Source organism: Pelecanus crispus, chromosome 6, assembly GCF_030463565.1.
Source record: "Pelecanus crispus isolate bPelCri1 chromosome 6, bPelCri1.pri, whole genome shotgun sequence".
NCBI classification, from domain to species: domain Eukaryota; kingdom Metazoa; phylum Chordata; class Aves; order Pelecaniformes; family Pelecanidae; genus Pelecanus; species Pelecanus crispus.
Genome location: NC_134648.1, coordinates 19,900,546 through 19,915,476, shown reverse-complemented (window position 1 = coordinate 19,915,476; position 14,931 = coordinate 19,900,546). Strand labels below are relative to the sequence as shown.

General features: G+C 41.0%; 1 protein-coding gene across 3 annotated transcripts in view; it reads right to left on the bottom strand.

Moving 5' to 3' along the window:
* TOLLIP (toll interacting protein) overlaps positions 1-14,700 on the bottom strand; it is a 28,952-nt gene extending 14,252 nt beyond the window's left edge. Inside the window, exons 1-3 of one of the 3 annotated variants that reach the window (XM_075712401.1) lie at positions 14,592-14,700; positions 5,767-5,916; positions 42-224 (exon numbers count right to left, since the gene is read on the bottom strand). In XM_075712401.1, coding sequence (XP_075568516.1) covers positions 42-224; positions 5,767-5,916; positions 14,592-14,624 — 366 coding nt within the window. In that variant the 5' untranslated portion in view covers positions 14,625-14,700. Of the gene's footprint in view, positions 1-41; positions 225-5,766; positions 5,917-10,449; positions 10,495-14,591 lie in introns of those variants that run through there. The other 2 variants (XM_075712402.1, XM_075712403.1) reach the window with 2 other exon arrangements.
* Positions 14,701-14,931: the final 231 nt, after the last annotated feature.

Genomic DNA, 14,931 nt, shown 5'->3' with positions numbered 1-14,931 from the left:
CAAACAGGAGACGGGGGAGGGTGAAATATAGTAGTTCTGACCTCATCAAATATCTCTAGATAAAAAGAGTCCACACCAGGGGGAACAGTGCACTGAATAACTTTGTTCCAGCGGGGGTTCTTGGCTCCATTATGCGCTGTTGGAGTTTCATACACAGCATAGCCCAGCCGTATTCGACAATATGGATCCATGCGGGTCATTCCGTAGTTCTTTGCCAATTTTGCCTGGAAAGAAAAGAGAACCTGTAAGTGTATAATATTTATATTAACTTGAGAAGTTAATCACTATTAGTTCAGAAAGAGAATCAGATATTGAACAAAGGACTAGATTCAATTATGAGGTAGACAGGAAGGGGAAAAAAAAAAAGAAAAACAGCATTCAGATTGAAACACAGAACAGCCAACAACACCATTAAATGCCTGGGAGACCTTGAAAACGGAACCTCTTTTTAACCTGTCTGTTGTACAAAATACACATCTTCACCAGAGATAAAATAAGTTCCTTCATACCAAACTGTAATAGGTTTGCATGGCAAGGTTTTGGTAGCGGGAGGGCTACAGGGGTGGCTTCTGTGAGAAGCTGCTAGAAGCTTCCCCCATATCCCATAGAGCCAATGCCAGCTGGCTACAAGACAGACCCACCACTGGCCAAGGCTAAGCCAATCAGCAACAGTGGCAGCGTCTCTGTGATAATATATTTAAGAAGGGAAGAAAAAAAACCCCACCAGGACACAAACTGCAGCTGGAGTGAGGAGTGAGAACATGCGAAAGGAACAACTCTGCAGACACCAAGGTCAGTGAAGAAGGAGGGAGAGGAGGTGCTCCAGGCACCAGAGCAGAGATTCCCCCGCAGCCTGTGGTGAAGACCATGGTGAGGCAGGCTGTGCCCCTGCAGCCCATGGAGGTTAATGGTGGAGCAGATATCCACCTGCAGCCCATGGAGGACCCCACACGAGAGCAGGTGGATGTGCCCAGAGGAGGCTGTGACCCTGTGGGAAGCCTGTGCTGGAGCTGGCTCTTGGTAGGACCTGTGGACCCATGGAGAGAGAGGAGCCCATGCTGGAGCAGGTTTGCTGGCAGGGCTTGTGACCCCATGGGGGACCCACGCTGGAGCAGTCTGTTCCTGAAGGACTGCACCCTGTGGAAGGGACCCACGCTGGAGCACTTTGTGAAGAACTGTAGCCCGTGGGAAGGACCCATGTTGGAGAAGTTTGCAGAGGACTGTCTGCTGCGGGAGGCACCCCATGCTGGAGCAGGGGAAGAGTGTGAGGAGTCCTCCCCCTGAGGCAGAAGGAGCAGCAGAGACAACATGTAATACACTGACCGCAATCCCAATTCCCCATCCCCCTGCACCACTCAGGGGGAGGAGGTAGAGAAAAACTGGGAGTGAAGTTGAGCCTGGGAAGAGGGAGGGGTGGGGGGAAGATGTTCTAAGATTTAATTTTTAATTCTCATTATCCTACTCCAATTTGACAGGTAATAAATGAAACTGATTTTCCCCAAGTCGAGTCTGTTTTGCTTGTGATGGTAATTGCTGAGTGATCTTCCTGTCCTTATCTTGACTCACGAGCTTTTTCATTATATTTTCTCTTCACTGTCCTGTTGAGAAGCGGAGTGATAGAGTGGCTTTGGCAGGCACTTGGCATCCAGCCAGGGTTAAACCACCACACAAACCAAACCATACACATTTACAAGGAACTATTAATAAATTCAATCTTTGCCTAGGTATTTGCTCTCCAATATACAATCATAAACTTAATGTGATAGGTAGCCTGTCCTCTTTCCCTGAAGTACTTTTCAAGGACGAAATGCAGAAATCCAGTAGCTTCAAGAATATTACACAATACAAAAGCACAAACTGCAAAAGCAGTTCAATTGAGGTAAAATATGATTAAAAAACTTATTTAGTTCACTGTGTGCATTTGGTATTACTTAATACAGTGGGCAACTTAAGTTCTACGTTACTATAAAAACAGATGCTGTAGAGAATCAGAAGATATCCAACATACTTTTGCTGTAACATCAGAGGAACAGAACAAAACAAGTTGATGACAGTCCTGAAGAGAACACTAAGTACTGTTGCATGGCTATGCCAGAGTAGAAATCGGACTTTTTGGACATGTTGTTTCTCTGACCTGTACTAAACAGCCTATAGTTCTTTTTATAGTAAGACAAGTGACAAAATATGGTGCCTAGGATGACTCCCACCTGCAGGACATTTAAAGAACCAGAACAGCTGAGACTTGCATAAGATTTAGTCACAATGGCTGCAGCTCTGGCCTGAAAGCCCTTTTCTCCTTCAGGGCACATGCTGGTTCAGTAATTCATACATTAGAGCTGGTGAGAAATGTCTTAAACTGTTCCTTGTAAATGTGGACTTAACAATTGAAGTAGAAAAGCTGGCACCTAAATTATGCACTCTCTAGACTCTGAAGTCCTGAGATTAAGCAGCTTGCCATAAAACTTCACCAAAAGAAAAAAAAAAGCATATAAATTGTCTGTCTTGTAATTTAAGAGGACACAATCAACTGTGCTTAGACAAACTCACCACCATTCCTATGTATCTGCAAGGAAAAAAAGCAGTAAGTTACCTTCCCAAAAACATTTTCTGATCTTCCACCAGTTTATTAGTAACAGAATTAAGGCATGCTGCTCTATATACTTTATTCAACACATATTTAGATACAAAAAGATTTCAACCAGCTTTTCACGTTCCACCAGTTAACTATGCCGTGGTAAGCCTCCTATCCAGAATGCCACATGCCTCAATATGCAGCCAAGATTTCCACAGCATTCTTGCATAAACTCTCAGACAGGTACAGAAGACTATCTCTTGGGACACCATGAGGTGGTACTGACATTAAGACGGACCTTGACAGGCTGAAGAATTGCACAGACAGGAATCTCAAAGTTCAACAAATTAAGATGCAACGTTCTGCCCCTGAGGAAGAATAACCACATGCACCACATGGGCCAACTGGTTGGAGAGCAGCTTTGCAGAGAAGCACCTGGGGGGTCTTGGTGGACACCAAGTTGGAAATAAGCCAGCAATGCACCTTTGCAGCAAAGACAACAGACAGCATCCTGGACTGCATTAGGAAAAGCACAGCTAGCAGGTCATGGAAGATGATCCCTTCTACTCAGCACTAGGGAGACCATATCTGGAGTACTGTTCTCTTTAGTTCTCGGCTGCCCAGTAGAAGATATGGTCATATGAGTCTAGCAAAGGGCCACTAACACAATGAAGGGTTTCATAGAATCACAGAATGGCTGAGGTTGGATGGGACCTCTAGAGATTGTCTAGTCCAAGCTCCCTGCTCAAAGCAGGGTCAAACGCTCAGGCAAGCTCTGAGTGTCTCCATGGATGGAAGTTCCACAACCCCTTTGGGCAACCTGTTTGACAAGTCTCACAGTAAAAAGGTTTTTCATATATTTAAACAGAGTTTGCTGTATTTCAATTTGTGCTCACTGTGCCTCGTCTTTCCTCTAGATAGCACTGAAAAGAACGTAGCTGTCGTCTTCATAAATACATGATGGCAGGGACTACTCATTGATAAGATTCCCCCACTCTCTCAGCCTTTCCTTGTATATAACATCCTCCTTAATTCTTGATTAAGGGACTGTCCTGGGGGGGTAGGAGTGGGATGAGGTTTGGACAAAATAAACTCCAGATGTCCCCTCTAGCCTCAGCTATCCTGTGATTCTATAACATGTGGTTACTTTACAGACATGGCATCAAGAACAGCCATTAGGTTTTATTCTTCAAGCAAGATAAATATTTTTTTCTTGTCTGCACAAGCACCTAAAATTAAACAAGGACTGAACCTGATAAAGACCAGTATCAACTCCATCAGTTCACCAATCCAAACAGGAATCTGGATGTTTCTGTACATAGCCACTCAAAGTGAGATGCAAAACTCCTTCTTGAACACTGTACTGTCTGCCCCTTTATCTGCTCCAGGAACTTCCACCATCTACACTGATTGGATCAACATCCCGTAACAAAAAGCACTTTAACCTGTCTGAGCAAATAGCCAAAGATGAACAACCTGGTAGAGAGCTAAGACAGACATAGCATGTTGTTTGATAAATATTTTGGTTCCTCATAGGCCTGAGGTTTAACCTGAATCATCTCTTCCTAGCTCTAAAAAAAATTATACTAAAGCTTCTTCCACTATTGTCTAGAAGTGGTAACATTTTTCTGCTGTTCAAAGTTGCAGAAGCAGCTTCCAATCTTACACTCTCTGAACACAGATTGGGAAATTCCTCAGAACTAGAAAGAGGGCTGCAACTGAATGCAATGAACAAGTTCAAGTGTCTAGACCTTAGAAGTAATAAACTTTGAAAAAGCATTGCCCCCAGTTTTCAAAGGAAGGGTATCAGCTGTGAAGGAGCAAACTGACCAGTGAAAGACCTAGGAAGGAAGGATCAGTGCCTCTTTTCCTGAAAGACCCTATACAGGTTTACTCCCCAACAAGGACCTCACCATGGAAGCTATAACCATACTTGTACTATTCCAGGCTTGGTGCTAAATTTGAGGCTAACTATCTCTTTGGTATGTTTTTAGAGAACGACTTGAAAACAGCACTTGTAAATAGATGAGGTGCATTAAGTTAATATGAAGGACATCTGGTATGCTGATGTAGATAAACAGAATTGTGATAAGACTGCCAATCAAATATAACAGGTATACATTATAGAACAACTTCAGGAAGAGTTGAGGCATGCAACTCGGTAAAAACAAACAGGTCACCACACTTAGACAAGCTGCCTCAGGGGAGGTTTACATTGGATATTAGGAAAAAATTCTTCATGGAAAGGGTAGTCAAGCATTGGAACAGTCTGCCCAGGGAGGTGGTGGAGTCACCATCCCTGGAAGTGTTCAAAAAACAGGCAGACGTGGCACTTTGGGACATCGTTTAGTGGGCATGGTGGTGTTGGGTTGATGGTTGGACTGATGATCTTAGAGATCCTTTCCAACCTTAATGATTCCTAGTTTTTACTTTCATTAAAAAATAATCCAGCCACCAAGCCAGGAAACACGAAATTACTACTCTACCCTTAATTGGCTTAGTGGTGGACTTGGTAGTGTTAGGTTAATGGTCGGACTAGATGATCTGAAAGGTCTTTTCCAACCTAAATGATCCTATGATTCTAAGACAGACAAGTTTTAAAACTTGAAATCCTGTGTATAATGAATGCAGCAATACAGTACTATCAAGAGATAAAAGAAAGGATAACAAGGGAAAAGAGGAAGCAGAAAATAAAAAGCTAGGACTATGCACTTGTGATTAATAAGAAAGCCTGCAGAAAGCACTAGGAAAAACAGCAAATGCATTAGAGGAAATGGGGATGGAACAGAGCAGTCACTTAAAGAAAAATATGTAAGGCAGCTGCAGTTCCCTACAATACTCTCAAAATTGCTGATGTCTTTAATATTAAGCGTTTCTACAGGAAGTCTTCTTAACAGAAGTTTTCAGAGAAACCTGTTCACTGTAAAAAAGCCATGAGTTTATTTGATTATGTGCCATAATAGAAAAGTTTATAGGAAATTGCTGCACCATACACAATGGAGCTATGAAACTAGAAAAAATGCTGATGTACAGAAACATAAAGCTACAAAAACTTTAAAAATTATTCGTTTCCTATATACAGTTAACTTAGTAACTCAAATTCCGAAATATTTTTGTGGCCACTGATCAAAAAAGATTAAATTGTATTAATTAATTACAATTACTTAATTGTACAAAGATGGTACAATTTGTACCTGTACTACAGTAATGCTGAGTCTGCCTACTGTACCCATTGGTCCTCCATACTGTAGCTGCTGAGCTGCCTGGGCATCCAGCTGGATTTGCTGTTGCTGCTGGGTTGGGGTAATGCGAAGAAAATCTTGAGGAAGCTCACCAACATATACCTTAAAAAAGAAAAGATAAAGAAAAAAACCCTTCAAACTTCAGTCTTCCACTTTTACAATGAAAAAGAATAACATAAATCAAAGAAACATTTAGAAAAAACATTTGGCAGAATTTAGCCTAGTTTTGACAGCATGAACAAAGAACTAATTGTGACAAAACTGCCAACTCATGTAGAGAATGTTCTCATACTTGCTTTCAAAAACACTAGTTTACAACATAAGTTTCTGAAAAAAAGTAGGACACACAAAGCCAAGGCTGCTCTGCAACTAAACATTTAAGTAGTCCACACAAAAGTCAGAGCTACCAAGTTTTACATCCCATTCACATACGACATCTGATGGCACCCAGCTCTTTCACTTATTCATCACTCATGTTGGCATCCAATTATTCGTGTGACAAGACACAGCACCCTGCTTTCATTTGAAAGGGTCACTTTCACAGTCACCTTCAAGACAGGTAAAAAATACAATGTTTCCTATGAACCAAGTCCTTTAAGGTAACTAAGAATCCTTCAACATAACAAAGATGACCTAATGCTTTTCCAATGTTAAACACGGATGGCCTGCAACTAACTTTGGGGACAAAATCTCACCATACTCAAAACAATAATGGAGGAATTCAAAAATTTGGTCTATCACAAGAAAGAACCATGATGAAAAATTCAAAGTAGAAAAATCTAGAAAAATGAGGAACTCTGTCAGATGTGCCAATATGAATCAGCAGTCACCATGTATTTTCTGTTATCTTTATGGTAAAAGAAGGGAAAGCATCTACCTATTACTTGTCAATTCTATTACTGTCAATTCAACAACTCGGTTTGTTTCTAGGTTTTAAATGCTCAGTGAACATTAACAATAACACATTTAGAGAGATCATCACATTAAAATAGCAAGCATACTATAATAATAAACTTTAAAAGGCAAATAAAGTGGCATAGAAAAATTATAATTAAGCTGTACTTATTTCCATTGTCTATAGAATTGCTTACATATTTAATATAGAGCTGTCCACCACATCAAGACAGAAGACAGTGCAATTTCTTATATTGCTATCCCAGGCAAGATTACACAATTGTATAACTGGCAAATGCATGCCTACAGAACATACTTTAAGAAGTTAACAGGCCCCTAGGACATAGCTTTTGAAGATCAGACAGCACTTGCATGCCATGATTGCATCTTGGAGATACCAATAGTCATACAAAATGTGATTTGGCAAGAGCTGCAATTTCTGTCCGAGAGCCTCAGGATCCTGGCAACAGTAGGTGTTACATGCCGGAAAGGAAGTTTATCAAAAAGCTAAGGAGGAAGTACTGAATGCCTGCTGCTAGGCTATTGGGAGGGAGGAGAAAAAGAGGGAATCAGGTTTTTTTACATCTTAAAATTTTACAATTAAGATCCTAAGTAACTTAAGCTTTAACAAGTGGGGAGGGAAATGGGGGCAGAAAGGGAGAAGACTAAGCTAAGAGAGAGTGCTAGTATTAAAAGTTGGGCTGGAAATTAGACAGGGTCTTCTAACAGCCTTCTCATTAGAATACATGTTATAAAAAAGAAGTTAGTTTTAAAATAAAACATAATCCATTTAGGAAAGATTTGAAATCTCACCAGAATTAGCAAGGCAATGGCATTTACAACACAGCAGGTCCCCTCCAACCCTTGACCTCCAGGAAGTTTCAAATCTGGTATTATTAGCATCTCTAAGAATAGATATCAAAGACTTCCCATAGTCAGAAGTGGTGGCTGCAGCCCTGAAATTACATTCCCATATGTGCAAGCTCCTGCTTTCAACTTCTCAGAAAACAGGATAGCATATTTTGTCTCAACCATCTTAACATGGACATTGGAAAACTTAATTCATTCACAGGTGAGAAGTCTAATAATATCTTTCAGATCTTAAATTTTATTTTAAGTCACCCAAATACTGCTCAAAAATAAAATACATAAACTAGTCTCTGTACTGAGGTCCAAAAGGGAAAACCGAAAATCTGTAAAGGAGACCAAAGTTTTCTTGCAGCACCTAACTGAATGATCTAAAATCAGCTTATCTCACACAAAGATACATTCTCATGCTGGAATTGCAGAGCAGACATACACAGAAACTGAGAACAGCTAGTGTAACTAAATTCTCAGATGATCCAACTGGTAAACCCCTCCAAAAGGAAGAGTGGGGAACAGGGGAGGCATATGCTACCATCTTAAATGCTCTGCTCTGACTGAGATCTTGTGTACAAGTCCTGGTGCTATATTCAGTAAAATATCTAGGAGAGATGCTTACGGAGGAAAATACACTACTCAGTAAGTTCTTACGCTAACTATCAGTTGATTCCATATTGATAAGAGACAAATCAGTAGTATGCAATCTATTTTCTGTAAAGAAAACAAGCTAATTAACATCTTCCTCAAAGCATTTAAAAACAGACACATAATTGCCACCTCCAAACCTGAATCAAAAATACAAAAGTTACATAACCAGAGTTCAACCACAGCTTTTGTTTTCAAAGCAAGGAGAACATAAGTGACAAGCTTGTATCACTGATTCTACTCAACACCCACTTTACAACAAATGCACTTCCCTCTACTATAACAACATCTAAGGAAGAACGTGAAATTCAACCCCACTTTGCCATTAACCGTAGAACAAAAAAATTAATTCCATGTAGTAGAACTCTCTTTTCAAGCAAGACAGTAATATGACAGTGTTATGACAGAACTACAGTTCAGAAGACAAATGTTGAGCAGGCATTCATAAAAATAAGCCTGCCCTGTTAATTACTTCCTAATAAACTTTGACAGCATTGCATATCAAAAAAATGAATTATCTAGAAACAGAATAATACTGCCCTTCCTATCTCCTAAAACAAACTGAAGGCGGTGTGATGTTCTACAGCTATTTGATCTCATTTAGGACTGGGCTGCCTCAGTCTCACCCTCCTGTTTCTTCTCACCCTCAGTTCTTGTGCAACATTAAATGGTGCCAAAGCAATTGCAACATATGCTAGTGCACAGGGCTGATCAGAAGAAAATGAAACAAGGGTTGGAGGTAAAGGGAAGAGGAGGGGAAGTCACCAAGACTCTTACCTTGCTAACTGATCATGTGAGTACTGGTACCTACATACAGGACGGAAAGGGAACACAGAGCCAAGGACAACCACAAATGTCCTGACTTAAGGAACCGTATGCTGAGACATGATACATTCAGGAAACTAACTAAGGTTTCCACACTAGTAATTACCAAGGAACTCTGATACTAGGTTTCAGAGAAGTTTCCTGTTAAAGAGCTTTAAACACCTAGCTACTCAAAAAAGTTGCAACCATTCTCCATTGAATGGTTTTACTGTTTTTAAGAAAGACTGAGTGAATGAGAGAATTTTGAACTATTATTCTATGTTATGCACACTAAAGAAAAATTTGGGATCAGATAGGATGCATCCAGAGCTCCTGAAAGAGCTAGCTGATACTTTTTCAAGGCTACTCTCTATCATCTTTGAAAGGTCATGGAGATTAGATGAAGTCCCCTATAACTGGAGAAAGACAAATATCATACCCATATTTCAAAAGGGCAAGAAGGATGACGTGAGGAACAACAGGCAGGTCATCTTCACTTCGGTTGCTAAGAGATTCATAGAGCAAGTCCTTCTGGAAGCCATTTCTAGACACATAAAGGAAAAACCAGGGACTAGAAATACTCAGCCTTTACCAAGGCTGTTTGGTTTGGGGTTTTTTTAAGGAAAAAAAGCCTAATAAGCCCAACTGCCTTCTACAATAAAATTATTAGAATCTGTGAATAAGCAGAAAGCGGTAGGTATTAAAGCTGGGTAATTACAGTCCAAATGGGTGGATCACTGGATGGATGAAAAACTGGCCGGGTCACTGAGCTCATATGTTCAGTGGTTAATGACTCTAGAGGTTGGTTAAAAGCAAAGTTTCTCAGAGGTACTGAGTACTAAGAATAACTTACGTGTCTAATATTTTTCCTTATCAGTGACCAGAAGTGAAGACAGAATGTACCCTTAACAGTTTTGAGGATGCCACCAAATTTCAGGGGGAATGACTGGAATACTTGAGGACAGGACCAATGACCAGAGAGATAGAATAATTCACTGGCAAGAATCTCATGAAATTTAACAAGTGCAAAGTCCTGTACTTTGGACAGAAAAATCCCTTGCATGGGTACAGAATTGAGAACTGGCAGGGCTGCAGCTCTACAGACAAAAACATGTGGGTTGTGGTGGAGAGCAAGCTAAACATGAATGAGCAGAGCACTGTCACAACAATGAAGCCTAACAGCATACTATACTGGATCAACAAAAGCCTAGCCAGTAGGCTGAGGAAAACGATTGTTCCCATTTACTCAGCACTCGTTAGACCACATCTGGAATATTGCAACCCATTTGGGGCCCAGCAGTACATGAATAATTATAAACTTGAGTGAGCCCAAAGATCCACCAAGATGGCCCATGAAAAGGGCTGTAGCACAAGACTTGTGAGGACAAGCTAAGTATTTGTTTAGAGCAGAAGAAACTTAGGACACACCTCGTAGCACCTTTCCAGCATCTATGAGGAGGTCATTAAGAAAACACAGCCAGGTTCTTTTCCGAGATGCAAGGCAAGAAGAAAGGAGACCTCAGTTGTCAAACTGAAACAGGGGAGGTTTGACATGAAATAAGGAGGAGGAAAAAAAAAATTGATCACAGGGACAACCACGGATAGGAACAAATTGCCTAAGACGACTGCAAAAACTCTCACCTTGGAGGTTCTGAAGATCCTGCTGGACAAAGCCCTGAGCAACCTGGTCTGAATTAAAAATTGACCATGTTTTTACCAAGAGGTTGGACCACATGGCCTCCTGACATCCTTTCTAACCCAAACTATTCTATGATTCTATAGAACTCACGTTACAGCATGACACATCCCCAGTTAAAACTCCTGCAGAATTGTAGCCAAAGGCTCTACTTCAGAATTTAAATTCAGAGATGGACAAAGGAAAAAATATAACAGCAATTAAGTTTATTACATTGACAGATCTTTGCTGTTTGTTTTGGGTTTGGGTGTTTGGGGTTTTTTTTGGGGGGGGTGTGGTGTTTTTTTAAATGTCACCAAAATAAAGAAAAAGTGTCACAGACTGCAAGGTACCAGACATTTATTCTCCTGTTCTTATTCTTTTTTCCTGTCGCCAGAAGTTTCCCGTCTACTTTGTCACTTCCGTTGCTTCCATGTGTCTACCTACAAAGGCTTTATGATTCTATTGTCATCACCTTAATAGTATTTTCCCTTCCCCCCAATTACAAGACCTATATTTAGTCTTGACTAAGTATTTTACCACAAGCTACTGCCTCTGGATTTTCCCAGCATATATAAATTTGTCCACGACATTAACATTAAGTATTTGCAAAATACATTCCACAGCACAAACACACAACTGTTAATAAAGAAAAAAAGTTTGATTTTACTGAAGAATAAATCAATATGAACCATTGCTTACAGCCAAAACAAGATTCCCTTCTTCACTAAAACAATAATTTGAATTCCTGCTAAGTATGGCAGGAACTATTGTATTCAAACATGAGTTAAAAATTAAAGATAGGGTGAGTGTCCATAGACACCTCAAATTCAAGAAGCATTTCTAGCACACTTGAGCTATGTGGATTTGCTCTGCACTCAATGTAACATAGGAATAAGATCAGAAAAAGACATAGAAACAGATCAAAATGAGGAAACCCATGAATTCACATTGGGATTAACATTAAGGGAGAAGGGTGATTGCTATCAATTCCAAGAACAGGCTTCTGATTTTTTCTATACCTCTAGACATACCAATACAGATATTCCTTTTCTCCAAGTCTTGGTTAAAAGAAAATGCCATTGGATGCAACAGAAAATAAGGCACTCTGTGCTTTAAGGTACTTGTCTTATCTGTTAGAGAGCAAGAACTTCAAAGCATTACCAATGCCACCCTCAACATTTTCTGTCAAAGGAACACGAGATCAGATCACAGCACTTAAAAATTAACTCACATTTTGCTTAGAAAAAACTCAGTGACATCTTACTCCCTCAACTTTTTAAACAACTTCTGAAATCCAAAGTCATTGCAACAATGGGTCTTCATGAAATTTCCACCTTCACAGATCAGGATTTTAATACTACATATACCCACATCCCAATAAGAAACAAAATATCTAATAAAATACTCAGCTATACCCAGAATTATCAACACAATTATTTTGGTGATGGGACTTTGTATTCAAAATTGCTCACGTGACAGCATAACATATATCGATACTGAACAACGCAAACAGAAACTGCTTCTTTGTCACCTTCGTTCAGAAAAAGATATCAAAGTTTTGAAGAGTCTCAAAACAAAACTTCAAGTAAAATCAGAGACAATAAAACTTACATAGTTAAATGACAGTATTAGGACAAGAAAAGAGAAGTAATCATAAATAAAGCCTGCCCATTAGAAGATTTCCAATCATCAGAGTAGTAATTGTTAGGGAAATTAGGAGCAGAAATCTAAGTAGTCTTAGCTTGGTACTTGATCTAATTTTAGATGACCTAAGATATTTACCAGCATGGTGAATAACCACAGAGATTAATTTTGGGTGTGCCTGGCTAGCTAAGGAATCACAAATCACAATGTTTTGGTCTCTCAGACTTAACCTGAAGCCTGATCAAACCATTCATTGATACCTCTCATTTGGAAAAGTTATCATTTAGCAGCCCTTACATATTGAGCTTTAGTTTAGATTCCAAAAGCTGGTTTGTTCTCAAAATATCACAAAATGTGAAAACACACTAATTCTATAACATCCTGAAAACAGCCAGTGAAATCTATATTCCAGCAGAATATTTACCAGTAACAAACAGGATTAATTCCAGTTCTGTTACATCTAAACAGCAATCAGAAGTTTTAACTATTCACCAAATAAACATTTGTCACAAACTAGAAAGCACAGGTATAAGAACAAGACTGGCAACAGTATAGCAGCGTACCTTGTTTTCTTACCTGCATGAAACAGCCTTGAATATTTTCTTGCCTATTCAAACAGAAAGGTACAGAACTGTTCTCTGCAGCACTAAAGAGAACATGTTTCCCAACCCTTTAGCACCATTTAGTGGCTATTCATTTGTAATGCAGTTGTGTATTTAGAAACAAGTAGAATTCTGTCTTCCTCTCTAGAGATAATTAAGAAAGGCTGTCATGTACCATATCAGCATCTTCACCTGTGAATGGCAGCTTAATATTGCATAATTTATTCATTCATTTGAAAACATTCAAATCTCTGAAGTAGTTAGGACAAGGAAGAAAAGCATACACAACAATGTTAGGAACACATAAGAAAAAAAGGTATTTATATGATTTTGAGCTCTTTTTGAGTAAAACCTGTTACATATTGACAGAATTCTATCTGGGTGCAATCACACCATCAACTCTCAAACACCAAGCCTTTGGGGACAGCACCTACCTAATTCACCACAGATTCAACCAGAACAGCAGTCCTTGTCTTTTCATTATACCAAGAGAGAACAAAAATCTTAATTCACTCGTTTTACCTTAATTCTCCACTTTAACTTTTATTCCAACAACAGAATCATCATCACAATCCATTGTAAAAGGAAACTATTCTGGAAGACCAGACAAATAAGACATTTTAAGGAATTAAACTGATGATCATATTATATTACTGTCATGAGATAACAACAGACAGTGATGCAGTTTTTCAAGATTAGCAGTTTAATAATTCACTCCTCTGGTCTTTCACCAAGGCTGCAGAGACACACAAAAAAAGGAACTGTTTCTAGAAAATAAAATACAGCGCTTAAATTGATTGTTTATGAAAATCTTACTTCACCTGCAGAGCAACATCGTATCGCCAATTACCACCAGATCCTTCCAGACAGGAGGGACAGGAACAGCACATCGATCGAGAGCTGATGTTATACCGCAGAGTTATACACCACACCGTAGAACATCCCAGTGTGGGGCAAGATTATTCCAGGGCAAAACTAGACAATAACACATTCCCAATAAACTATCAACACTAACTCCCAGAACACTGCTAAATTGGTTCCAAGACTGCTCAGTTCTTCCCCCCCCCCCAACACATACACCTACATACTACCATTAAATGCGTCTTTCAGCACGTTTCACGTTCCAGCTTTCAGGTGGAGAGACACCTGAATCTGCCCAGCCCAACCATGAAAACACAAAGCTCTACTGTACTTTAAAGAGAAAAAGGTTTATCTTTGGTTTAGTTTAAGCCGTTCCCTCCTTCGGAAGGCCCTTAGACAAAGAACGGGCAGAACAGCCTCTTCAAGCCCTACACGCAGATAGGAGGGACTTTCCCTCCCCCTTTCCCAAAGCCTCTTCGCAAGGGCAGAATTTCCCCCGCCCCCTGCCCCCGTATCACGGCAGTCTGGGGAAGAAGAGAGGGTTTTTCTCTCCTCTCTGCCACGGGCCGCGAGCGGGGAAAGGGAGGGAGGGAGACAAGAAGGCTGCGTCACACTCCCACCCAGGCCCACTGGCAGGAGCCGGGCCGAGGGGGAGAGGGACAGAAGCCGAAGCCCAGAAGGGCCCAAGCCGGGCCTCACCAGCCTAAGGTGGTGCAGTCGCAAGATTCAACGGCAGACAACCTTTCAGAGGCCCCTGCGGCTGATCCTCACCCGGCAGCACTCACCGGGCCCCGCTGAGTAGTGACGGTGGTCGCCATAGCGCCTCCCTCGGGCCGAGACCCTTCCTTCCGCCCGCCAAGCCACCGCCACCGCCGCCGTCGCTACCGTTACCGCTCCAACGGCCGCCGCTAACCGTCACTCAGTGCGAGGCTCCCGCGTCAGCTGACCCCGGCCCCGCCCCCAGCGCCGCGCGTGCCTGCAGCAACGCATTCCTCCCCCGCCCCTTCTGGCGGTTTCCAAAGCCGCGCCGTGCGCATGCGCCAAGGGAAGGAGGAGGGGAACGCCGCCACCCCTACGTGCGCATGCGCCTGCCGACGCACCCGTCGGGGAGGGAGCGGGAAGGGC